The sequence below is a fragment of the Cervus canadensis genome, chromosome 9 (assembly GCF_019320065.1).
Source record: "Cervus canadensis isolate Bull #8, Minnesota chromosome 9, ASM1932006v1, whole genome shotgun sequence".
NCBI lineage: Eukaryota > Metazoa > Chordata > Mammalia > Artiodactyla > Cervidae > Cervus > Cervus canadensis.
The window spans coordinates 2,912,690-2,939,892 of record NC_057394.1 but is presented as its reverse complement, the minus strand read 5'-3'; the positions used below and the strand labels follow the sequence as shown (position 1 = coordinate 2,939,892).

The following is a 27,203-nucleotide window of genomic DNA, read 5'->3' as shown; positions in this document are numbered from 1 at the left end:
ATCTACTAGAATTTATAGTAAAAATATTAGGGAAAGGACTTTTAGAATTTTTAACTTTAATAAATGTTTTGAGTCATATGTAAATGCTTTTCTGTCTCTTTCAAAATTAGTTCTGAGTATGCTCATGGGCTTCCCTAGTAGCTCAGATGGTAAAGCGTCTGCCTCAATGCAGGAAACCCGGGTTCTATCCCTGGTTCAGGAAGATCCTCCAGAGAAGGAAATGGGAACCCACTCCAGTATTCTTGCCAGGATAATTTCATGGACAGAGGGGCCTGGAGGGCTATAGTCCATGGGGTTGCAAAGAGTCGGACAGGACTGAGTGGCGTACACAATAGCATGCTTATTTGTTTTTCTAAATACAATCCTTCTTTCCAAGTTCAGTTCCTGCTTAAGTTCTTAGTGAAATACAACGCTCTTGATTTCCCTATTGTTTGTTAGGATTTCAGTGTGTTAGTTAATTGTAAAACTCAGTCTTGGCATCATTTTCACAAAGTTCTTTATAGAAAGATAATCTCCGTGCGTGCAGTTGTTTTCCTTGGTGTGTTGTGTTCATTTTGCCTGGGCGCCTGCTCAGTCGCTTCAGTCATATCCGACTTCTTGGGACCTCATGGACTGTAGCCCGCCAGGCTCCTCTGTCCTTGGAGTTTCCCGGGCAAGAAGACTGGAGTGGGTTGCCATTTCCTCCTCCAGGGGATCTCCCCAGCCCAGGGGTGCAACCCGTGTCTCCTGTGTCTCTTGAACTGGAGGTGGATTCTTTACCACTGGCTCACCAGGGAAGCCCTAGATTATTTAAACAACCCGGCTTCGGGGGACTTCCTATAGGAAACACGCAGGGGGCTCCAAGCCTCTGACTTGCCATTCTCCCCAGCCTCCTAGAAGTCCTGAGGATCGCGGCGAGTCCTCAGTCCTCACGTGTCAGACCCTTAGAACCCAGGTGTGAGCAGGCTCCAGGGGAGATGCGAGGTGCCCTCCCCGCCGCATCCCAGGCCCTGCAACCCTGGCATCCTGGGCCTCCTTATGGCCAGTTTACCTCCTCCTTGACGGGTGGTGGTTGTCCTCCAGCTCCAAGACCAAAACTGGTTTTCTCCCGGGCAGTTCTGGGGAGTGTGGGGAGACCCGGACCCTGGGGGTGGGAGGACGGGGCCCCTCGAGGGGGCAGGCCGGCGCGGGTCGGGGCCTGGGTCGCGCTGACGCTCCGGTCCCCCTCTGTCCCTGGCCCAGCTCTCACCCGGCCCCGGCCGCACAGCGACGACTACAGCATGAAGAAGGTCCCCCCTCGGAAGCCCAAGAGAAGCCCCCACACGAAGCTCAGCGGCTCCTCGGAGGAGATCTCGGGCGCCCGCCCGGGGGCGGCGGGGCCGGGCGGCGCGCGGCGCAGGGCGGGCGGCCCGCAGCGCCTGCCGGGGGTCCCCGCGCCCCCCGCGCCCCCGGAGCCCGAGCCCGAGCCGGAGCCCGTCTACATCGAGATGCTGGGCCGCGCCGGCAGCCCCGAGCCGGCGGAGGCGGTGTACGAGGAGATGAAGTACTGGGCGCCCCCCGGGGACGCGGGCGGCCGGGGGCCGGGCACCGGGTCGGCGTCCGCGTCGCCCCCCGCGGCCCCCGAGGACGCCAGCGGCATCCCCGCGCCCTTCCCCAATCTGCTGGCGCACCGGCCCCCGCTGCTCGTGTTCCCCCCGACGCCGGCCACCTGCTCCCCCGCGTCGGACGAGTCGCCCTTGACGCCCCTGGAGGTGAAGAAGCTGCCGGTGCTGGAGACCAACCTCAAGTACCCCGTGCAGGCCGACGGCTCCAGCCCCCTGTCCCCCCAGCATCCCAAAACCCCCAAGGGGGACGGCGACCGGCCCGCGTCCCCGGGCGCCCCCGTGCTCGCCGGGCCTCACGGAGCCTCCTCGCCCCCGACACCCCCGCCTCCGCCCGCGCCCCCCGCCACCCTGCGGCCACCCGCGCAGTTCCCCTTCGCGGCCCCCGCGGAGCCCCCCAGGGTCCCCCCGAAGCCCACCGCGGCCCCGGCGGGCACGCCCTGCAGCCCCCTCCCCAAAACCCCGTATTCCCCCGGGAAGACGGCCCGAGGGGAGCCCAGGAAGGCCACCACCACCGGCGCCCCCTCCCCAGCCCCCTACAGCCCCCCGAACTCCAGACCTCTGGGCAGCCCCCTGGACGAGCTGGCCAGCCTGTTCACCTCCGGCAGGAGCGTGCTCCGGAGGTCGGCGGTGGGCAGGAGGATCCGCGAACCCCAGGGTGAGTCTGGCGCCCTGAGCGCGCTGAGACAGGTCCACATGTGGGGGTTGTGCAGAGGGATGCGGTGTTAAGGAACGCGGGGGGTCCCTGCAGGGTCCTTCAGAGCAGGTAGCGGCTTTAAAATCATCTTACATGCAACAGGTATGGCCGAGTAGTTAAGAATGCATCTTTCCATTTTGCAGACACAAGTTCATGATATAAAAACACGTTTCACTAAAACCGGGTTTCAGACAGCCTAGTGAAGCGATGGGCATTAGATCAGACAGCCTGCGCCACCGAGTTCTGTTTGCTAACAGTATCCGGGTGTAGCTTGGAAATGGCAGTTACACACTGTTACACTGAGATGCCCCTTTCGGACATCTTTGTCCTTTGCTCGGGTTACTCGGGCACCCTCGTCACGCGGGCGGGCTCACTCCCATTCCCTGCGTCTGGAGTGATTACTTCTCAGTTACTCCCAGATGCTCAGTACCACTCAGTAGGGAGCCCAGCCCAGGAAGGCCACCGCCTGGGCCCCCTCCCCTGCCCCCGACAGCCCCCCGAACTTTAGGCCTCTGGGCAGTTTCCCCCGAGGAAACTGTTGTTTCCAGTGAATGATTTTCCGTCTGGTCCCAAGGACCATTTTCACTCAGTTCTGTTCTGTCTGCATCTTCTAGCTGAGCATCTCAACTGCTCAGCTGTTGACAAGCCAGTCCCAGTGAGCTCAGGGCTAGACTGTGGCAGCCAGAGGCCTTGCCTGTATAAAAAAGTTTTTATTTTGTGTCCCTATAAAAGTAGAATGTAGCTAGCAAAAAAAAAAAAAAACAAGAATTTTTTTATTGATCTCTTGTAAGTAGCTGGCCTCATTCAGATGAGGTTGCCTTTGGGCTCAGATTCTCTTAATAATCACAAAGAACATAGTCATCTTCCAAAAAACATCTGAAAGCTTTTAAATAAAACCAAAATATTTTCCAGCGTTCTGTATTTGGGAGGCAAACTGCAGTAATATAAAGTATCTTCTCTTAAAACTGTAACAGGTCTCTCGGTCATAATGCCATTATGTAGATTACAACTGCTAACATCCTTACTTTACAGAGACGGGAAACTGCGGGGCAAGGAGGTTAAGCACCTTCCTTAAGGTCAGGCTGTAGGACTGAAAGTAGCAGCTTACCTGTTCTTTCTTCTAAAGAAAATACATAGCTGTGTTGGCTTTCATCACCTGATGAGGCACAAAAAATCCCCTAGAAAACCTAGGAAGCATTCTCAATAAGTGAAAAGTACGTCAAGGCCAGGCTAAGAACACTTAGCAAATGGATGAATAACCTACTCTTTGTTTATTCCTCAGACTAATAAGCTAATCGTTTGTTTAGCTAGCCATTTCTTCTTAATTATAAGTCATTAATAAATGAAATTGTCCTTGTAAGTAGGGGATGGCTTGAATTTCACAAGTCATATGTTTCATTCCAAGGAACAAAACAGACTCTAAGAGAAAAGCATTACACGAACACATTAATATTTGCTTTGCTTTTGGAACTAAAAGTTTATTACAGCCTCATAAGCCTCCTTTTACTATAGATGAGAGTTGGGTGAATTCTTCTCAGGTGTATGCAGAAAAGTGAAGTTAATGATTTTCTAGACGGGCACCAATCCTTTGGAAGTCCCTAAGTCTAGGACTCGTGGGGAGGACCGCAGAGAGGTCTCCAGCCAGGGTGCCCGAATGTGCTAATTATATTTCCCCGGGGTGATATTAACCAGTGCCTGGGAACATGCATCGAAACCTCAAGGACACCATCGTTAGTGCAACTCTAAAATTAGAAAGCATCTATTTTTCTCCTGTGGGCTTTTACAAAACACTCTTCACTTAGAAAAGATTGTCTGGAGCCACTTAAGACTTTCTTACAAACACCCGAATTGGCAGCTTCTGCCCCCAGCGCAGTGGCTGTAATAATCGGCAGCTGCAGTGGGAGAGGCTTGTCCCCACACCCCAGGTGACCGAGACCGGCCGTGCGGCTGAGAACGCTGGGACTCCTGATGGTTCATCACCTGGGAAACACCCAGACCAGAGCACCGGACGTGTCCTCGTGGCGTCGTCCAGGTTATTCTTTCAGCATGCAGAAGGGGCCTAAGAGAAGCCTGGGGAGGGAAAAAAATAAACAGTCATCACACTGGAGCTAATCACCAGAGCTGCTTATATGATTATTAAGGTTTGCACACTGCGATCCAGGAGCCAGTAATCCATTTTCTTCTGAATGAATCGCATGGCCGTTATTCATGATTTACCGAAGTCCTGGGACTTCTTTTAAGATTACAAATCTTTTTCTTTACCCTCTTTATATTTCAAAATGCTCTTCTCTTTGCCTGAAAGAGCTTTCTTACCAAAGAATCCAGTGGGCAGCTAATTCTGCCTCAAGGCACCTGAATTAATTATAGCTCGTTTCTTGGACAGTTGTGATGTGGGGAAATTGTACCTTAAATTTGCAGAAGCATTTCAGAACTTCCCCCTCGATTCTTTGGAGAGCGACCTTGAAGAGATTATGTGTGTTAGTCGCTCAGTCGTATCCGACTCTTTGCGACCCCATAGATTGTAGCCCGACAGGCTTCTCTGTCCATGGGATTCTCCAGGCAGGAATGCTGGAGTGGGTTTTGCCATGCCCTTCTCCAGGGAATCTTCCTGAACCAGGTATCAAACCTGGGCCTCCCACATGTAGGTAGATTCTTTACCGTCTGAGCCACCTCACTTCAGTTCAGTTGCTCAGTCGTGTCTGACTCTTTTCGACCCCATAGACTGTGGCACGCCAGGCCTCCCTGTCCATCACCAACTCCCGGAGTTCACTCAAATTTAGATCCATTGAGTCGGTGATGCCATCCAACCATCTCATCCTCTGTCATCCCCTTCTCCTCCTACCTTCAATCTTTTCAAGTATCAGGGTCTTTTCAAATGAGTCAGTTCTTCACATCAGGTAGGCAAAGCATTGGAGTTTCAGCTTCAGCATCAGTCCCTCCAAGGAATATTCAGGACTGATTTCCTTTAGGATTGACTGACTGGATCTCCTTGCTGTCCAAGGAACTCTCAAGAGTCTTCTCCAACACCACAATTCAAAAGCATCAGTTCCTCAGCACTCAGCTTTCTTTATAGTCCAACTCTCACATCCATACATGACTACTGGAAAAACCATAGCTTTGACTACAGGGACCTTTGTTGGTAAAATAATGTCTCTCTAGAAATAGTCCAGTGTTGACAGTTCCTTCCTTTGGACTTGAGTAAAGGCATTTGGAGGATTCTCTCCAAACTGATTTTGGCCCTGATTAGCATGTAAGGGTGGAGAAGGCAATGGCACCCCACTCCAGCATTCTTGCCTGGAAAATCCCATGGACGGAGGAGCCTGGTAGGCTGCAGTCCATGGGGTCGCGAAGAGTCGGACACAACTGAGTGAGTTCACTTTCGCTTTTCACTTTCATGCATTGGAGAAGGAAATGGCAACCCACTCCAGTGTTCTTGCCTGGAGAATCCCAGAGGTGGGGTCACACAGAGTCGGACACGACTGAAGTGACTTAGCAGCAGCAGCAGCATGTAAGGGATGGTGAGTTGTGGGCAGGAAGCAAGGTCCTCGGTGTTTAATTATACTCCATTGCTACCCTGTAGACCTAAATGTGGGATTTCATAACTGTCATGTTCCTATAGACTCCTGGGTATTCAACTGGAGGAATACAAAGTCACAGGAGCTCTTAAGAGTCCAGAATGCAGGTATGGACAAAATGTGATTGTCTCGGTGACAGCTCTTATGACAACTTGAGAGGAGGAGTCTTAGCTGCAGTAGTTGCAGAGGTTACTATGCTCCAGGCATGGCTTTAAGAACCTGTTTAATTCTCACAAGACTGAACAGTGTCTGCTGTGGTGTCCCCATCCTACAGATGGGAAAACTAAGGCATAAACATTAAACTTGCTCTGAGTCTCTCCACTTTGAGAGACACAGCCTGACTTAAATGCAGCAATTCTGCCTCTAGAGGCGACTGTCTCAGCTACCTACACAGTGAGGCCCAGAACTGCAAGGAAATAAAACAAAACAGAAGATAAGGCTTTAAAAAGTCCTATTTACTCACCTGAGGTGCAACAAGTAAGAGTCCTACAGTTTGGATAAGAAAACTGCTTCATAAAATTCCAAACATGTACCTCACAGCTCACAGCTGTGTACAACTTCGGAACGTGTTCTGGGGCCACTGGGCCCTTGGAATGAAGAACAGCTGCATGTTCAATTGTGTGTGCCTTTCTGTTTATCCCGTTCATTCCTAAGGTGTTTTTCTTCTGATGCCGTAATATGGTTAATATTATTATGCTAATTATTTATAGTTGCTTAGTTTCAAAAATTATGAGACCGAGTTCAAATGCAGAGGGGATCCCATTTGCTTCTTGGGGCCACGAGGGTGCGCCATTGCTCCAAATGGTTCCTTTGGCAGCTGTTGTTTATCTGGAAGGTGAAATAAAATGAGCGTGTTTTCTGTGTCCATTGAAAAAGAGCAGGATGATCAGGCATTAACAAAAATGCAGTACGCCTCAGAAACCTGGAGAAGAGAGTGCAGGAGTCTGATCTGCAGAATATGTAAAAAAAAAAAAAAGAAGATTTTGTGACTTTCTGATACTGTGCATCCTTAGTTTATATGATATAAATACGTAGTTAAAAATTATATTGAGAGCAGAAAATATAGAGACAATATTTCTTCGCATGTATTAGGTGTTTATTAAATACATTTGATGAAAACCTACCTTTAAAAAAGCAGTTTGACATATATTTGATAAATCTTGCCCTGGGGCATTTTTTTACAAATAAGAACCACTGCAGCCAAATGGAAATTACTCTTCATTTCAAATATTTTGTTTCATTGCATAAATACTCCAAGTAAGGATATTTTGAGTTTTGACTTCTCTGGTGTCTCAGATGGTAAAGAAACCTCCTGCAATGCAGGAGACCCAGGTTTGATCCCTGGGTTGGGAAGATCCCTTGGAGAAGGGAATGACAACCCACTCCAGTATTCTTGCCTGGAGAATTCCATGGACAGAGGGGCCTGGCGAGCTGCAGTCCATGGGGTCGCAGAGAGCTGGATACAACTGAGTGGTACTTTCACTTTCATTATATAAATGAAATTTTTACAGTGTAATGCTTGATTCCATAGGGCCATTTATTTTAAAAATTATTTTTAAAGTTGGCTTTATGGAAAATTTCAAGCACATACAAAAGTACAATGGATTAAGGAACTGTCTCTGTGACCAGTCTTAGCTTCTATCTGCAGCTTCCTCCACCATCACTGAATTATGTGGAAATATGCCGCAATGTCAGAGCAATTTACTGATAAATATTTGTATAAATTTCGTTAGGGAAGTCCTTTAGAAAAAAAAATAGAAGATTTATTCTTAAGTCACTTTAATAAGTACAGACCTGTCGATCCGTTTGAGCATCATGGGACGTGAGACCGCTGCTCAAGACAGAAGCTGCCCCTAGATGCGAGAGCATCGTTGTTTCGTGATGCAGCTGAAACAGTCCTCTGGAGTCAGCTTCCCACCAGAGATCGCTGGCCTCCGGGGCCCTCCTCAAGGCCTGTGAGCACAGCGCCCCCGTGTGGACAGCTGTGCAGGTAACTTTTCTACAGCGACAGCATCAAGACGTGAATTTCTAAATATCGCATCCAAGCAGAGCTAAGCATGAAAGAGAGATCAGTCTCTCAAGTACATGTTACAACTGCATCTTTTCAAAGAAATGGTTTTTATTTGCTTTGGGCTGGGCTGGTCTCTGGTTGGGGCCCGCGGGGACCACTCTCTGGTTGCGGTGGTTCCTCTGGTTATGGAGCATGGGCTTCGGTGGTTGCGGTGTGTGGGTTCAGTCACTGTAGCTTCCGGACTCTGCAGCGCAGGCTCTGTAGTTGTGGCGCGTGGACTTAGTCACCCGAGGAGCGTGTGGGGATCTTCCCGGACCAGAGATGGAACCCCTGTCTCCTCCACTGGCAGGTGGCTTCTTGACCACTGAGCCACCAGGGAAGCCCCCATTGCCTCCTCAATCTGCACTGCGAGAGGTTTTGAAGTTTCTCTGCCAAATTAAGTGCAGTTACTTATGCACTGTTCAGTAGCAAGAAGATGCTTTAAAATCACTGAAATATCACAGAATTACAGGCGGAAACCTGTAACCTGTGCTCAAGGGCAGCGTTGCTAAACTGCCGTTCCCTGCTCCTGATGTCTGAGGCAGACGTTTCGACGCTTGTCTTCTGTTTCATCTCTGATGCCTTCTAATGAGATGGCAGCGTAGGACATCCATCCTCCTGTGCAGGGCTCGGCGTCCGGGATGGGATGCAGGGCTCGGCGTCCCCCCAGGCATCGTGCCTACATGCAGGCTCTTCTGGCTGTCTCTCCTGTGCTGAGCTGTTAATCTCGCTCACCCTCCAACTGCTTTGCTTTCTCTGGTGGTGATTTATTTGTGGGGTGTGGTGGCCTGAGGCTTCATGAATGTTGCAAAGGGCGTGGAAGGAGCAAGCACATACTTTACTGATGTGTAGTGGAGGGCACTCTGGCAGCCCTCCTGTGAAAAGAAGGCATCCCTCTGCCTTCTGGAACCATTTTACATCAGCCCCAAGTTTCCCTCGTTTTTCCAAACGAAGAAGTCCTCGGAGAAGGCAAGCTTAGCATCCCCAGCGAAGCAGGCCCTTCGCCCGTCGCTGGGTGGATATATGGAGACGGTGAGCTGTAGAACGTGGCTGCCCCGAGCTTTGGCACACGCGGGGGTCCCAGAGTGAGCAAACGGTGTTCTGAGCGGCTCCTGGCCCCGCCGCAGTACAGGAGTCTCTGGCTTTGGGACTTGAACTGGACGCTGCAGTGCTTCTCATTCCCTGGATGCCCAGTAGAAATAACCCTTAGTCTGTCTCCTCTTGCAAATGAGCTTTCAACTGGAATAAACTGACCCACAGCCAGACATACCTACGTTAAGAGCATAGAGCTCTTTGTCTTCCGTGTTAATTGGACTTTTTTTTTAAGTGCCTAATACTTGTTGTGCACGCTGTGACATTTCTCCCCCTGTTTACGGCACCTCCTCTCTCTCACTGCCCGAGAACTCTCTCACTCAGGGGAATTGTGCACCCGGGGCCCTGGACCCAGGACTTGCGTTAACTTGTAGAGCTCACTCCCGTGTAGTCATCCGCCAGGCATTCGCTTGACGCAAGCCCAGGGCTTGCCCCCGGGAATCCAGAGAGGCGAGAGAGCAAGCTCTGGGTGCCCTGCCCTGCCCAGACAGGGCGGGCGGCAGACGGGCCCACCCCATTTCAAGGGGAGGCTCTACCTTGGGGGGTATAGACCCCCCCGTGGGTCTGTGACTGCGCCCCGCGTGGCCTGTGGACCCCAGCGGTGCGCTCGGACCTTGTTTGGGGAGAGGTTGCCCAGCCTTCATCACGGAGCGCTGATGAGCAGGGCGCGGGGCGGGGGCACAGCTGGCGGCCCCAGAGCAGAAGCGCGTTGCTGCGGTAGCGTCTAGGAGAGCCTCCCGCCTCGGGGGCTGACCCGCGAGCAGGACGCGTGATGGGCGATGATGGGGGCGGGAGGCGGGGGGCTGCGAGTTCTCCAGGTGGGTGCAGAGGAGGGTAGCAGGCGGGGCAGCGAAAGGAGCCCGTGTGTGGCAGCCCTGTCTCCGAACATGAGCTCGGGTACCTGGTCCTGTTAGCATCCGGCCACGAGCCTTGAAAGGCTTCCCTGGAGGCTCAGTGGGGAAGAATCCGCCTGCCAGCGCAGGAGACCCAGGTTCCATCCCTGGGTCGGGAAGATTCCCCTGGAGAAGGGAATGGCTACCCACTCCAGTATTCTTGCCTGGAGAATCCCATGGACAGAGGAGCCTGGTGGGCCGCAGTCCATGGGGTCGCCAAGCGTCAGATGAGACTGAGTGACTAAACAATAACAACGTTCTTTCAGTGTAAGCTTCTCGATAGAGACCCTTCCTCCCCTCCCGTCCGGCAAACGGCCCTCCGCAGTGTCAGGGACCCACAGCACGCAGGTGAAGCCAGAATGACTCCTCTGGTTCGGAAGGATTGTTTCCTACTTTGCTTTGTCTCTGCCTCTGTAAGGTTCTGCTTGGGAACAGCTCCTAATTACAGGTGAGCCGTCACTCACAGCAGTTGCTTTCACTTGCAAAGCGCTCACCCAGCATCTTGCCTTGAGGAAGTGCCCCTCTCTGCAGGGCCTGAGTGTCGGTCCTGGGGTCCTGGGAGTGCGGCGTCTCGGATGCCTGCTCAGGGCTGGCCGCACGGTAGAGCTACAGGGACCTCTCCCCCTGTCCCAGGGGCCACGCTGAGGGCTGCTCGCAGGGTCAGCGGTGCTTCTCAACAGCCAGCTCGAGCCAGGGCAGGAGAGAGGCGTGCCCGCATGCTCAGTCGCTCAGCTGTGTCCGACTCTTTGCAACCCCGTGGACTGAAGCCCACAGCCTCTTCTGTCCATGGAATTCTCCGAGCAAGAATACTGGAGTGGGTTGCCATGCCCTCCTCTAGGTGATCTTCCCGAATGAGGACTTGAACCCCTGTCTTGTGTTTCCTGCACTGGCAGGATTCCTGGGAAGCCCGGGAGAAAGGCACACAGCCCAAAAAAGCCAACTTCACGGCCCAAAAAAGCCCACTTCATCTGTCTCTACAGCAACTATATTTCCTAGATTATGTGGCTATAGAAACAGATATAGCTACAGATATAGATATTCAAACATATCTATATAGAGATATAGATACTGTAATGGCAAAATTAGAAGCACAGCTGAAAAAATGACAACAACAACAAAAGCTAGTATCAGCCCCATACTCAGAGCCCTCAATAAATATCTGTTGGGAGAATCTTAAACTCAAAGGCCTCCTGAGCTTGCTACTTCCTCTGGACGTGGCTGCGACATTCTCTGAAACCCAGGCGTCAAACCAAGCAGGGAGTTGTGACAATTAAATATTTAGATCAACCTGATCAAAAAGTTACCCTGCGAATAGTGTGAAATTCTCCTGGGAAATTTCCTTCATGGCTTGGCTGTGAATCTGCAGCCCGCAGCATGCCGTCAGACCAGAGATCGGCAGCGTGCATAAATAGTTCATCATTCCTGAGATGAGCCGGAGGACGCAGGGGAGTCAGCCCAGCTAGACTGTTCTCCAGCGCGCCATCCAGGCGGAGGAGATCTTTTGTACCTGGAATTCTGGGGGAAAAAAGTCAGTCTTTTCAGAAGTGGATTATCTTTCATAAGCAGTACATATTTTTCATACCATCAACCCATTAAAGCCAGCAGCCATTGTGTGTTGGAGGGGGTGGTCTCTAGACTAGATTTCGAATTAAACTCCCACTGGGGGCTCCAAAGAGAAAGCCAGTGCTTTCGCCTCTAAGCCAGTCAGTGATTCTCCCATAGCTGGTTAATAAAGACCTTCCTGGCTATCTGCATCTCATTATTGCCACATAATACAATATCCCAGGGTGTTCTTCCTTTTGTGAAGAAATGCTTAGAAGCTACAGGGTGCGTGGATGTTTTCCTGAAGATGACCTGGATCGCTGCCGTGTTCTCTCTCTCTCCTTAAGAGTACTGGAAGAGAAAGACCCGTTTCTTAACTACCTAAGAGTGTTTAGGGCCTTTATGCCGACCTGAGTCGTTTTTGTGATTAATTCTCAGCTTAACCTAGAAAATCCCACACCCCCCGAGAGCGCGCGACACTCGGTGTCCTTTTCGCAGCCCTGCGTCCTGAGTCAGCAGTCACCTCATGCCCACTGTGTGTGAAGCTTCTCAGGCCTTTTGCTGCCCTGGTTTTCACTTCTCCCTTTTTCCGATTTCTTCTTGAAGTCTGTAACGCTCATCCTTAGACATCGTACACTGGCAGTTACTGGGCAGTTGCAATTTTACATGCAACTGAGACATGTTAGTTGTAATAAACCGATCAGTGACAGTCTCACTCACTTTGCTCCCCACACATATGACTCAGTCTTAAAATGTGCAGGAAGCAAACCACGGCTGTGAGGGTTGGGCTGTAAAGAAGGCTGAGCGCTGAAGAACTGCTGCTTTTGAACTGTGGTGTTGGAGAAGACTCTTGAGCGTCGCTTGGACTGCAAGGAGATCCAACCAGTCCATCCTGAAGGAGATCAGTCCTGGGTGTTCATTGGAAGGACTGATGCTGAAGCTAACACTCCAATCCTTTGGCCACCTGATGCGGAGAACTGACTCCTTGGAAAAGACCCTGATGCTGGGAAAGACTGAAGGCAGGAGGAGAAGGGGACGACAGAGGATGAGATGGTTGGATGGCATCACCAACTCAATGGACATGGGTTTGAGCAAACTCCTAGAGTTGGTGATGGGCAGGGAGGCCTCGGCGTGCTGCAATTCATGGGGTCACAAAGAGTCGGACACGACTGAGCGACTGAACTGAACTGAACCACTGCAGACATGAGCTAGATCTGAGATGACGCACATTTACAGTGGAACACTCAGGGTACCATACCTGCGAATGTGTGCATCACCCAAAGTCCTGCAAAACCTGCAAAAGAGTTTCTTCATACCCCAGACTCTGGCTCAAAATCAAACACACTCTTCCTCAAAAATGTCCACTTTAAAGAATGGAGGAAGCGGTGTGTACACCATGGGTGCAACAGGGTAATTCCTGAGCAAATGGGCGTGTTTCCCATCTTGGTTTTATTCTCCTCCTTTGAAGTGGGAAGATCCAGGAAGGAGTAAGTAAGAGACAGAAGACTTGAGCCGAGCGGTGGGTGGAAACCCTCCCTATGCAGCTGTGCCCACGTTACTGAAGAGCAAACCAAAGCTCGCAGCCCTTAAGTTACTTCCTGAAGTCACGTCTCTTTGCTGGAGTTAGTTCCAGTTCTCAGGGGCGCTCACCTGGGTGGGGCCGGGCTGGTTTAGGAGCAGAATGGAGGCACACACCCAGCACAAGCGACTGCGGTAGGCCAACCTGCCTGGCGGCTCAGTGGGAAAGAGCCCGCCTGCCGCGCAGGAGACCTGACTTCCATCCCTTAGGTCGGGAAGATCCCCGAGGAGGAAATGGCATGCTCTCCAGTATTCTTACCTGCAGAATTCCCTGGACGGAGGAGCCAGGCGGGCTGCAGTCCATGTGGTCGCTAAGGAGTCAGACACAACTGAGCAACTAAACCCAGTTTGCATACCTTTTTTCAAGTAAATAACCAGTGCCCAGCAATAGATTCTGTAGAGCTAAAGAGATTTTTGTTTTTATTTTCATGAAAATTGTATTGAGTTTATTTTGTCTCTTGGTATCTGTTGTTTACTTGCTAAGTTGTGTCCAACTCTTTGCAACCCCATGAACTGCAGCACGCCAGGCTTCCCTGTCCTTCACTGTCTCCCAGAGTTTGCTCAGACTCATGTCCAGTGAGTCAGTGATGCCATCGAATCATTCATCCTCTGTCGCCCCCTTCTCCTCCTGCCCTCAGTCTTTCCCAGCATCAGGGTCTTTTCCAATAGTTAGCTGTTCACATCACGTGGCCAAAGTACTGGAGTTTCAGCTTCAGCATCAGTCCTTCCTGTGAATATTCAGAGTTGATTTCCTTTAGGATTGATTGGTGTGATCTCCTTGCTGTCCTTGGTATTTAACCACCTTTATATATAGCTCGTGATGGAATCTCTCTTGGAGTTTTAATAGAAAATTGTGCTAAAAAGAACTGCTTCAGTCCTAAGAACAGTGTAATCCTTTGCTCCATCTCAGACACCAGCTTGTGCTCCGGTCATAACACGCTTTCTAGTACCTTCTGGCCACCCCCTGACCCACCATGTGACTCTTAGCACAACCAGAGACGTGACTGCATCATTTACATGTCACATGAGGCCATCAAACTCCAGTTGCTGGCACTCATTTCACTGATGTAGTCACAGCTAAGAGGGGAATCTCCTCTGTTCCCTTACCCCGGCTGGAAATCGCGTCTAATTTCTGCAGCCGTGACAGCCATGCAGGGCAGAGGCACTGGGCTTCTGTGTGGTGATGGGGGATCATACAAATGTCTCTTTAATCTGATGCTCATTAGACAGCCCACTGATGTGGTCCAGCTGCTAACCAGAAAGCGTTTCCATTGCTGCAGGGGTGGAATCCATCATAGGGACCCTTCGTAATGACTTTAGGGAAAAGGTTCCATTTTCCAGATAATACAACCATTCTGTGACGTCACCCCCAAGACACGTAGTTCTTTTCAGGATTAAAAACATCAGAGGTTAACGTCAAGCAAAACCACTTCATGAGCAGCCACGTTTTGTGTTGCTGTTTGCTACTTGCCTCAAGTTTTCAAAGATAGTTGGGGAAAAAAAATCATAAATAAAAGGGGCAGACTTCATTCATTCATTCGAAATATACATTGAGGATGTGTTTTGTACAGGGTATTGTCCTAAGCTGTATTGGTTTAAAAGTAAAATATGGAATCGGCTCGCAAGCAGCTCACAAGGTCCCTGGACAGCAAGAAACGCTGTCGGTAAAGATACTGTTTGGGTTTCTCAAACGGCTTACCCCTAATGCTTGAGAAATGCTGCATTTTTATTCGATTCATTCTACTCTCTTTGACTGTTCAGTGCTTACCATAACGCACTAAATTGATTCTTTTCAGCCCATACATATGTCCTTTGAAACTGATCCCAAATGAAGGTAGGATTCCTTTGGAGGAAAGAGGGGAGGATGAGACCAAAGCAGTAAGAGAAAGAGGGGGTACACTACCTCAGGCTGAGACCGGGGCATCTTACAACCCTGAGGAAGAAGGTTTATCCAAGGGCGTGATGGCATCACCACGTAATGCTTTGGAGGAGCTGCACCAGGGGGTGTGAAAAGGGTTCTTCTGTGTTCATTTGTGTGTAAACAAACAGCTTAAAAATGACAGATGAGAGATGCCGGGTGGTGGGCATACGAGGAGGGGGCCCCCACCTCCTGCCCCACTCCAAGGGGCTTTCTCCTGATGGTTCCAGGGGGGAATGAGGGCCACTGGCGACCAACTCAGCCTGCCCTCCCTGCAGAGTCCCAGCGACTCCTCCTTCCTGAGTGACCGACATCACCATGAAGCAGCAGCTCCGGGGACCTTCAGTCCCAGGCATGGAGGCTTGGGAGGCACGCAGGGTCAGGGAGGCCAGCCAGCCCCCCTCCATAAAGGACGCAGCCACAGGAGCCATCAGAGGGACTGGCCACGTGGCTGGAGAATTGTGACAAGACTTTTAAGTCTGTGTAGATATTTTTAATCTGTTATGTAAGGCCTCGGAGCTGCTGGGCGGCAGCCACTGGTGTGGGCAGTGGGGCTGATCCACACACGTGCACGGCACCTCCAGGCTGTGAAACTGTGGGTAGACGTCTGTAGTGGGGGGACTGCTGCTGTCTTGAGCCCCCCAGGGCTCCCAAGTGTGCCCCCCGCTCCTGGGGCTTCCTACCCCCGGCCTGTCCCCGTGAAATGCAGGCTCAGGGTGCGTGGCTCCTGCCTGCTCCCACGGGCCCTGATCTGTGCCCTTGGGGCCCTTAAATGCCTTGTGTGTGTGTTAGTCACTCAGCCGTGTCTGACTCTCATGAGCCGTGACTCCATGGACTGGAGCCCGCCAGGCTCCTCTGTCCATGGGATTCTCCAGGCAAGAACCCTGGAATGGGTTGCCATTTCCTTCTCCAGGTTATCTTCCAAACCCAGGGATCGAACTCAGGTCTCCTGCATTGCAGGCAGATTCTTTACTGACTGAGCCAATAGGGAAGACCCTTTAAATACCATGGGTGGATAAATTTTATAATTAGTTCTGAACAAGGATTTTGAAAAGATTCAACATACACCACTGCCGTTTGGGTTTTCACTTGCATTGATTTCACTGGCTCTCTGACTCAGCTGCAACCATACCAATGAGATGAGCACCAAAAATGAAAGTCTGACTGTCTTGTATGACGTGTGATTCAGCCATACGTCCGGTTGTGCCAAGGTTCACGTGGTGGGGCGGGGGCCTGGCCAGAAGACGCTAGAAACCATTTTACAATGGATGCACAACCTAGCGTCCCTGACGTGGAACAAACGTAGATTATATTTTTCTCAAGGACTGAAGTAAAGAATGTAAGCAGTGTTAGTCGATCAGTCATGTCCAATTCTTTCCAACCCCCTGCCAGCCTCCCCTGTCCATGGGACTCTCTAGGCAAGGATACTGGAGTGAGTAGCCATTCCCTTCTCCAGGGGATCTTACCAACCCAAGGATCGAACCTGGGTCTCCTGCCTTACAGGCAGATTCTTTACCGTCTAAGCCACCAGGGAAGCCTGGTGAAGGACTGAAGTAGTTATTCTTAAAGCAATTTATCTATTAGAAACCCAAGTGAGGCTCTATTAAGAGCTATATATAAAGGTGGTTAAATACCAAGAGACAAAATAGAGTCAATACAGTTCTTGTGCAAATGAAAAGATAAATAAGTAAGCAGTTCCTGTTCGGAAGGGGTCTGCTGATTCTGGGCGTCGGCTGTTCTCCTGGGAAAGAATGTGGGAACTAAAGATAAAGCTGTCCTGGGGGCGCTCGCCTCTTTTCTTTGCAGATGGTAGTGTTATCAGCTTCCCATTCCTGTGACGCCAGGCACATGTCACAAATACTGAGCGCTCCCAGAAGAATACCAGGAATAACCCCCCTCTGCCTCTGCGTCTGGAGGGAGGGGGACACACGCTGTCCACCCAGGGCAGCTGTGCAGGTGCGGTGTTCTTGACCTCCTGGGTTTACATCACCACCTGGCATTGAGGAAATGTAGAAACACCAGGTATACAAATGCCTGTGCGACCTCTGAGGTTAGACACTGTAGGAATGGGTCTCTGAGCCAGGCCAGCCGGTTTAGATGTTGCATATTCAGCTACTTCTGGGCTTCCCAGGTGGCTCAGTGGTAAAGAACCTGCCTGCCAATGCAGGAGACTCACGTTCAACCCCTGAATTGGAAAGATTCCCTGGAGAAGAGAATGGCTACCCACTTCAGTATTCTTGCCTGGGAAATCCCATGGACAAGGGAGCCTGGTGGGCTACAGTCCCTGGGGTTGAAAAGAATTGGACATGACTGAGCAGCTAAACATCAGCAACGTTCAGCTACTTACAGGGAAGATGAGCTCCAGGGAAGGGAATAGTGGCCGGGCCTCTTCCAGCTATGGCATGGACAAGGGAGATGGACCCAGAAGGAGCCAGCTGGTCAACCTGGAAAGAAAACTGGCACCACATACATTTCTGTGCCTTTTTGGGTTCTGCAAACCTTATTTATACTGACAGTCATTTTTTAGCTTTACTATGGGTACATTCTTGCCCTGCTCAGCACATATGTTGTTGAAGATATCACTCTGTTTCCTGCTTCAGTTGGTGTTTTTAGCACAAGCCATCTCCCCAAGACTTGGCAGGGGAGTGGGTGGTGGGAGCTGGCAGGGGTGGGCTGGGTGGCCAAGGAAGCCCTTTCTTTCCATCCAGCTTAACCCCAAGCGTGAGTCTTGGTGGCACTTTCTGCTGCAGAAGAATGCTCGGCACCGAGTTCCAGAGCAGTTTTCATCTACTCAAGGGTGGTGATTTCATAGGGAGGGCCGGGGCTGGCTCTAGCCTCTCAGGGTGAGAAGCAGGTCTGGTAGTTGCGTTTGTTCCGGCCTCCCATCCTCGCCCGTCCTGGTGTTGTGTTTTGCTTCTCCTTGAGTAATCAGTACCTGTAGAGATGTGACCGTGTGTGGGATGTGGCTGCCACATGACCTGTCTCATGGACTGCACGTGGTCCCCCTTCCCCATCACGGGCAGACACGGATGCTGTCTCTTGACTCATTTCTGTGACTATTAGCAAAGCTGTGATGAAGTCTGATTCCTGGGGCTGAGGGTCATTTAGACGCACACCATTGAAAACACACCCCTGCAGCATGTGTCCTGATGGCATCTCTTTGATAACGGGCCCTCTGCTCATGCGTGACATCTCCTTGCATAGCTCCACATGGGAAATCTCTCTTCCTGTTTGAGTTTAGGACCCGCCACTGCGTCTGGGCGAATCCCGACACTTGGCATTTGTCTTTCTCTGAGACAGGATGCCAAATGTCTGGATTATACAATCATGGGCAAGAAAAAAAGTCAAATTCATGTTCTAGAAGCTTGTTATGGAAGAGGGCGGGGGGGGGGGCTGTGGAGTGATTTCTGGGTCCCTATTTGTGCCTTTTACTCATGTGCAATAATGTAAGACTTCAGGCATTGTTCCTTGAAACACAAAGCATTGAATCAAGTTAGTCTTTCAGTTGTGTCCGACTCTTTGTGACCCCATAAACTGTAGCCCGCGAGGCTCCTCTGTCCATGGGATTCTCCAGGCAAGAATATTGGAGTGGGTTGCCATTCCCTTCTCCGGGGAATCTTCCAGATACAGGAATTAAACCTGGGTCTTCTGTGTTGCAGGTGGACTCTCTGCATCTGAGCCACCAGGGAAGCCCCCTAAAGTAGCAAACAGATTTGGTTTGACACAAGCCGGAGGCTGATTTGGGGTCTGAACAGTCCCCCTTACGTGCAGTGACACGCCACCCACGTGTGTCCGTCGGCAGAGACTGCGAGCTGCAACTTCCGAATTCTAGAACCGAGAGCCTGAGAAGCAGTGGGTCCATGCCTGGCTCCCTCTCAGCCTGTGTACTTTTCCTTAACGCCAGATAGGGTAAAAACAAACGCATTCCTGCTTGTAGCAGCCTTTCTGCAGAGGAATTTTCCTATAGAGTTGCAGAACGAAGGATAGCCAGCATGAGTAATGAGTCTCAAATGTGTTCTCACATTTTTTATGCCTTGCAGAGCACTCTCAGCATTAAATCAAACAGCTACAGTTTGTTCTGCTCCTGTGTTACTGAAACCTGGATTGTAGTCTCACCCATTGCCAACACACAGCCTAGAACCACCTCAAGTTCAGGTACCTAAGAGAGAAGTGATGTGTTGAGCAGGCTTCTTAAAGAAAGCCTCCCTTGCTCAGCCCCTCCTCGTCTCCCTGACCCTTCTTGGCATTTGGTGCCATCAGCCGCTGCCCCTGCCAGCTGCCCCATCCCAGCCCGTGTGCCCCCCCCCCCAACCCCGAGTCTCCGGCCGCCTGTTTGTATCCACTGCCACTGTGTGCTCTGCCTTTTGCCTCCTTCCTTGTAGGAATGTCGATTTTCCTGGGAGAAATTCTCCCTCCCGAGGGATTTTTAAGTCTCCCCTAGACAGTCCTTCTTCAGTCCTAGTAAATGCTCTTGTCCAAATCATCGCCACTCGCTTTAATAACCCCCAAGGGCTTCCCAGGTGGCGCAGCGATAAAGAATCTGCTGCCAACACAGGAGACGCAAGGGATGATGTTCGATCCCTGGGTCGGGAAGATCCCCGGGAGAAGGAAATGGCAACCTACTCCAGTGTTCTTGCCTGGAGAATCCCATGGACAGAGGAGCCTGGTGGGCCACAGTCCACGGGGTCACAAGAGTCCGACACGACTTAGCAACTAAACACCGGTAACGACAACAGGTGGCTGTCACTCCGGAGTCCACGTTGGCGGCCCCAGACTCCTGCTCATCGCTGGTCCTGACTTAGCCCCCGCCCCTGGGCTCACAGGGATCCGTAACTCAGCTGACCCCCGACTTCTACTCGGCCTGCCGCTGCCCGAGGCTCAGTTCTCACCGCGTTTCGGTTCCTAAGCCCTCTGTGAAGCTGGTGCGCCGTCCACATCTGGTGCCGGACTGCTAACGCAGCGTCCTTCCCGTCTCACCGGCCCCCGGGCGGGCCGAGCCGGGGCCGGGTCCTCGAGGGTCTGGCCCTGCCGCCCCACGTTCGGCCTTCCCTGGCCCTCCTCCTCCTCGCCACGCCTCGCCCGTGCGTCCGTACCCGCTGGGCCCCGGCCCGCGCGCGCCCCAGCCCTGTCTCTCCCGCGCAGGCCCGGGCGTTTGCCCGACCTCCCTCTCCGCGTGAGCTTCCCCGCTGCTGCGTCCCGGCCGGCCCGAGCAGGCCCTTCTGAGCTGTCACCTGCCCAGCGGGCTGAGAAGAGACACCCGTTAGGACGCACACCGGATGTGCCTACCCCTCGTGTTGGCCTCTGAAGTGCCAACGGCTTTAATACATACGCAAAAAGAGCCCCAGCAAAACCTTCACTCCGCCCAGGAGAAGGAGAGCATTCCGGAATATCCATCCCCATTTCCCCCAGCGAAGTCGGACAGCGCTCCATGCTTTTCCTTCTTGCAGTCATCCGTGGGTTCCACACATCCCTGTCATTCACTGTCTCACCGCCCTCCTGGGATGGGAACGTTTGAGGAATCACTTCTTTCAGATATATCTTTCTGGAAAACCGTTTGGCTTAACTCTTTGCATGCAGTCTGAACTGTGTAGAACTTAGTGTCTGGACTCCATCCCTGAAGGAATCTCCCGGTGCGGAGGAGGAACGGGGTTGGCTCCGGCTCTCCACTCGGCAATTCCCAGGAAGCCCCCGAGGGGGCCCCCAGCTCAGGGACATCTCAGCGTTCCCCCGGCTGATGGGGAATGAACCGGCCAGCGTGCCTTTAGCCACCGTCTTCCAGTTCTGGACTGCCCTGTGTCTCAGCTGGTCAAGAATCCGCCTGCAGTGTGGGAGACCTGGGTTCCATCCCTGAGTTGCGAAGATCCCCTGGAGAAGGGAAAGGCTACCCACTCCAGTGTTCTGGCCTGGAGGATTCCATGCACTGTATATAGTCCATATGGGGTCGCAAAGAGTCGGAGAGGACTGAGTGGCTTTCACTTTCACTTTCCAGCTCTGGATTGGGAAGTTCTCTCGGCCACTCACTGTGCTCACGGGTTTCTCTAGCTCCCCGGAGCTCTTCAAGGAGCCGTCTCCCCTCTAGTAAGAAGCTTCTCTCCCCTCTTGAAAATCTTGACCTCCCTTCCCTGAGAGAAGTTCTTCTCCTTAGCTTCTGTCTCCCCTCTGCTTTCTCCCCCCGAGAAATCCTTAGTTCCTCTCCTCCGGCAGACCCGTCCCCTCCTTGAACTCACACCTCCCACGTCCAGGTAAACCTGCATTCTAGTCCTGTGCCTGGTGAGGAGCTGGGCTCTCTCTGCTCGGAGGTTGCCCTGAGGACCCATGTAAACAGCATCAGGCCTGCAAGGAGTGTCAGTGAGGTCCAGCATTTCGCTGCTCTGTCATCCTCCGTGACGTGCCCTCAGGAACGGCAGGCCCCAGGGGTCAGGACTGGGCCAGCTGAGTTACTGCCGGGGTCCTCTATGCCTGCAGCAGGCTCTTTTTTTTTCTTCCTGTTTTCAACAAATTGAAACTTATGCAATTGGGGGAAGGAGGAACTTCTTTAAGAAAAAGAGTAAAAATGACCCAAATTTAAGGAGCGACGCAGACATGTATTTAACATGAGAAGATCAGTCAAATCAAAATACTCGTTATTCTATGCTTAGAAAAGTGCCTGCCCACGGTGGACGCTTGATGAAGATCTGTTGAAAGAAGAAGAAAAATAACAAATGTATTGCTACAACAGTTATAGAAATTCTGTCAAAAAGAGCAGTCAGGTCACAGATGTGAACTGAGCGCTTTGCCTGGCTTAGAAACGACCTTTGCAAGTGGGGTGGAGTCTGGAGACTCTTCCTTTAGCCTTGGGTTCCACTCACCTCTGCTCATCTCCAGCTGCTAAGAGGCCACAGTCAATACTGATGGTTTTTTTTAAAAAAGAAACTATGTAGGGACTTTGTGGAACAATAATGAAATAATTATCAGTGGTGATGGCTGGGAAAATAGTGAAAACATGAAACCTCCTTCCATCGGTCAGGGATAGATTTCCAACATCCACACATCTTTTCTTCTGCGAGTTAACACTCTCAATAGAAATCAAAGCTCTGGCCCTTTGATTTAGTTTGTTTTTTAAAAATATGATGCTATTATTGACTGTATTCCCTACACTGTATGTTTCACTCTCAGTTATTTTGTAACCGGAAGCGGTTCCTCTCAGTCTCCCTCTCCTATTTCTCTCACCCCCCTCCACCCTTCCCTCTGGTAACGGCCTGTTTACACCTCTATTTTGTCATGTTTGTTCATTTCTTTTGTTTTCAAAATTCCACATACAAGTGAAGCATACAGCAACTTGTCTTTCTCTGTCTGACTTATTTCACTTAACACAATACCTCCACCCGTGTTGTCCGAAATGGCACGATTTCCTTTTTCGGGGCTGAGTAGTAGTCCACGGCGGATGTGTACCACACCTTCCTTATCCATTCATCCATCAGGGGGCACTTGGGTTGCTTCCATTTCTTGGCTGTTATGTCTTGTCCAATTTAGCAGCTTTAGGTGGAAAGCAAACAGCTCTGGCCCTTTGAATGAGTAGAACACGTTTACCTCACACAGTGTGAAATTTTCCTCTACCTTATAATTTTATAAGTAGTGGTTAAAACTCATAGGCGTATCATTAACAGTGGAAATCCTTTTATGTGTTTCCAATAATTGCATGTGAATGGGGAGAAATAATTGCTGAGATGCATGAGTTTTCTAGAATAATTCACATGAGTTTTTCAGTTAGTAAATTTGTCGACTCTTTTCCACTTACACATAGCATGGTTTCCTTTAGGAAGTGGGTTTTTGTATAACATTATTGTTATATTCATTCATTCATTCTTCATCCTTTTTTCTGTTCCTTTCAACAAATATTTATGGAGCACCTACTATATGCAGGCACTTTTGACACCAAGACTGCCGTTGAGCTCATGGCATCAGTTTTCTGGAGGGAGGAGACAGAAAATAAGCCAACAGTTGACATGTAGCGTGCCATATGGTGAGAAGGACCTTCTCTTTTGGTGAGAGAAGGTGACCCGGGTGAGGACAAGGGTGCTGTTTTCTCGAAGGTGGTCGGGAAGGTCGTTCTGCTCAGGGTGGTTTGAGCTGAGCCCTGAACACAGTACAGAGCCCCCGCCCCAGCGCTCGGGCCGCCCCGGGGAGAGTTGGAGGCTGAGTTGAGGGTTGCGGAGACGCTGGCAAAGCTGGGGAGGCAGGTGGCGGGCGGGTAGTTGGAAATGAGGTCAAGACAAGCAGGGAGTGAGATCCCGGGGTTGGGGAGTGTGGGTCTCTCAACCTCAAGAAGCCTTTGGATTTTGACCTGAACAAAATTAGAAACCAGCAGAGAGACGAGGGTGGGGAAGAGCAGGATCTGCCTTAGCTTTATGTTTTTAATTCCAAGATTTCATTTTTTTTCCCCCGGTGTAGTTGCTTTATCATGCTGTGTTCATTTCTGCCCTGCAGCAGCGTGAATCAGCCACACGGGCACATGTATCCCCTCCCTCTGCAGCCTCTGTCCCACCCCCATCCCACCTCCAGGTCATCATGGAGCCCCGAGCCGAGCTCCCTGTCTATACAGTGCTTCCCACCGTCTGTTTTACACGTGCTCATGTATATGCGCCAATCCCAGTCCCAGTTCATCCCACCGTCTCCTTCCCCTGCTGTGTCCACAGGCCACCTCCCTGATGTGACAACCAACAATGTCTCCAGACAGCGTCACATGTCCCCTGGAGGGTTGGGGGGTGTGGTGTCATCTCTTACTGAAAGTCACAGCTTTCGAAACATCACACCCACCCAGGATAACTAATGTATATACAAAAGCTAGCATTGGACTACAGGATTTTTTGTTTGTTTGTTTGCATTTAGATTTTGAGGTTTGCTCGAATTCTCCCATTCAATTAATACTCAACCAGAATGTGCCTTCATGGCCTCCTTGTGCTCAGGATTTTATGTTTGCGGCAGATCCCAGCGTGATTCATCCTCCGCAGACCTGTGAGAGCAGCCCCGGGTCGGGTCCCGGAGAGTCTGAGTGCACAGGCTGCAAGGAGATTCCGCAGGGATTGGAATTATCGAGTGTCAACGCTCCATCCATTAGGGGTCTGCCCTGAGCTGCACGGACCACTGATCTCACCAGGTGCACGGACGCAGACAGGACTCAGACACTCCTCTAAGGCTCTGGGTGGGGTTTTCCAGCACTCGCTTTCCTACTTGTTTGCTTAGATTCGCTGAGAATCGTAAACATTTTCTTTTGCCGTGACTTTTCTTCACCCTCAAAACCCTGAGGACCACGGCTTGGAGGCATGAACAAACCGTGACTTTACTGGCTCCATGCTATTTTTTTTTTCCTAGTTTTCCATGAAGTATGCCTCCAACCTGTGGTTTTATAGCTAAGCCTTCTCCAGGCTTCCTGCCGGAGTCCTCGTGCCGTCCTGCTGTTGTAACATCTTCAGTGCTTAAGCAGGGTCACGGGCGCACCTTTGACAGGGCGGGTTGCAGCCATCCCGCCACGAGACTGACAGCGGGACAGCAGGACCAAACATCCAGAGCCTCTGCCCGAGCCCCTCACTGTGGTTGTTGAGAGATGAACAAGCTGGAACACAGACCCTCAGGCACTTGGATCCACCATGGAATCGGGGTGCTTACGGGCAGAGGCTGAACAGAAAGTAGAAACGGACACTCCCCTGGTTGATATTCATGCCTAAGCATAACCCCAAAGTGAGGATGTCAGTACTGAGGTAGCAGCTCTTGTTCCAGTGGCCAGAGGACACCTCTTCCACCTGGGGCTCCCAGTTCATTCCCACCAAGGCATGGGTGACAAAGACCCAGAAAAGAAACTGCCTTATCTTTACATCAGCAGGTGAAATAAGGAGGAATGAGTGTGGGTGGACCACAGAGCCCTGCACACCCCGGTCTAAACCCCACGGCTACACTGCCTCACTGTGAGACATCTGCAGGTGGGTTTACCTCCCCGGGCCTCATGACGTCACCTGAAAACAGGCGAGGGGGTGAGGGCTCCACCGCCTTGTTAGGAAAAAGAGAACTAAGTCCTGCCTGCAGCAGGAGATTGGCATGTAATGAACACACGGGGAGATGCTGATTACCGTAAGAACAATGTGAAGAATCGTCATCAGGGTGACCACGCATTCTTACGTCTTAAGAAGGGCTCACTTCCTTATTCCAACCCAGAGCCATTCTTGGAATAGACAAATGTTTGCTCTTATGTAGATCAAACCAGTCAATCCTAAAGAAAGTCAACCCTGAATATTCATTAGAAGGACTGACCCTGAAGCTGATGCTCCAAGACCTTGGCCACCTGATGTGAAGAGCTGACACATTGGAAAAGACCCTGATGCTGGGAAAGATTGAAGGCAGGAGGAGAAGAGGGTGGCAGGGGATGAGGTGGTTAGATGGCATCACCGAGTCGATGGACAATGAGTTTGAGCAAACTCCGGGAGACAGTGAAGGACAGAGGAGCCTGGCCTGCTGCAGTCCATGGGGTCACAGAGTCGGACACGACTGAGCGGCTGAATGACAACTACACTCTTATGATAAAAGCATAAAGAACACTTTCGTAGACAACATAAGGATTGCAGCCTAACTTGTATGACACATTTTAAAACATTTCTTGGCTGCAGTTGAACCTGTTGATGGGAATTATGAGGTTGTTTTTTTTTAAACTTTTAATAGTAAAAATGGAGGGTTCGACCAAAATTAAATGTATCAATTGTTTATGAGCTATCAGCTCATTCTGGGGGATGCTAGCATCACACACTCTTACCAAGAGTCCACACACCGTCTCAGAGGATTGAGTACTGAACCGCCAGACCTAAGAGGACTCCCTGTTACCTGGGGACAATGCCCTGTTTCACGCCCTGAGCCCAAACAAGACCCCTGGAGAAGGCTCCCTGCCCCACACGGCCTGAGAACCCGGGCTGCCAGCCCCACTGCCGCCCCACTGGGAGCCCACCACGGTCCATCACCCGCTGGCCTGGTCCTTCGATTGTTGGTTGTCAACTGCGTTCCTGGGAGGGGAGCTCCCAGGTCCCTGCCTGTGCCTCGTGGTATCCCAGCTCCCGGGGAGAGTCTGGGCAGAGGAACTCTCAATAAAAGGCCGAACTAAGAAGGAAAAAAATAGTTTCAAGAGAAATAAATGCTGATAACTGTGTGTGTCTCGAGACGGCTTTAAATGTGTTTTAATAATTTTCAGAAAACTTTTTGGAAAAAGGCCAAATAGAGTTGACCAAATTGAATAGATATTCTTTCAGCTCCAGCCTGTTGGATGATCTCTGGTTGTCTTGAGCTAAGAGAGTGACAATTCCAAAACATGACCTTGGCCACTGTTCCCACACTGGCCTGGCCAAAGCCTTTTCACTCGTTTATCTATTGATATACATATATATACATATATAGACTTCCCTGGTGGCTCAGATGGTAAAGCGTCTGCCTGCAATGCAGACCCATGTTCCGTCCCTGGGTTGGGAAGATCCCCTAGAGAAGGAAATGGCAACCTACTCCAGTACTCTTGCCTGGAAGATCCTATGGAGTCGCAAAGAGTCAGACAAGACTGAGCGGCTTCACTTTCACTTTCTCTCTCTATATATAATTTTATTCATTTATTTATTTTGGGCTGTGTTGGGTCTTCCTTGCTGCAAGGACTCTCTCCAGTTGCAGTGAATGGGGCTTCTCATCGTGGGGGCTACGCTCTAGTCGCAGCTCTGGGCCTGCAGGCTTCAGGAGCTGCGGCTCCCAGACTCTAGAGCACAGGCTCGTATTTGTGGCCCGCAGGCTGAGCTGCCCCGTGGCCTGTGAGATTTCCCCAGATCAGGGACGGAGCCCGCGTCTCCTGCAGTGACAGGAGGATTCCTGACCACTGAGCTGCCAGGGACGCTCTTTTCACTTGTGTTTTAAATGCAAAGAGTCAGGAGCTACTCCCTGGGTCACGGAAATGTAAACACTCCTGGCTGGTTGTGAAAGCCCTGCTCTTTTTGCCCTCCTTCTGCCTGCCCACCGCTTGCCTCTCTAAGCCTGGCACACCCTCCTGTGTGTGCCCGCCAGGCACGTGCTCACTAGTAATGGAGTGGAAGCCACACAGCACGGAGGAGGGGGCTCTGACCAGGACCCCGGGTGGGGAGGGGTGCGCTGAGCTGGGGAGAGGCCATCCCAGGCCCAGAAGCGTGAGTCGGTGTGGGGCCTCTGGGAAAGGGCTCCGGGCCTGGGTGCTATCTGAGCGCACGTCCGAAGGGCCAGGGGAGGCAGTCCCAGGAGGGAGAGCTAGG

At 51.2% G+C, this 27,203-nt stretch overlaps 1 protein-coding gene across 3 annotated transcripts in view; it reads left to right on the top strand.

Annotated features, from left to right (window-relative positions):
* The window catches only part of MYO16 (myosin XVI), a 501,160-nt gene that overhangs the window by 443,988 nt on the left and 29,969 nt on the right, over positions 1-27,203 (top strand). For all 3 annotated transcript variants that reach the window (XM_043477832.1, XM_043477831.1, XM_043477833.1), the window contains one exon: positions 1,222-2,238. In XM_043477832.1, the coding sequence (XP_043333767.1) occupies positions 1,222-2,238 (1,017 nt within the window). The remainder of the gene's footprint in view (positions 1-1,221; positions 2,239-27,203) is intronic.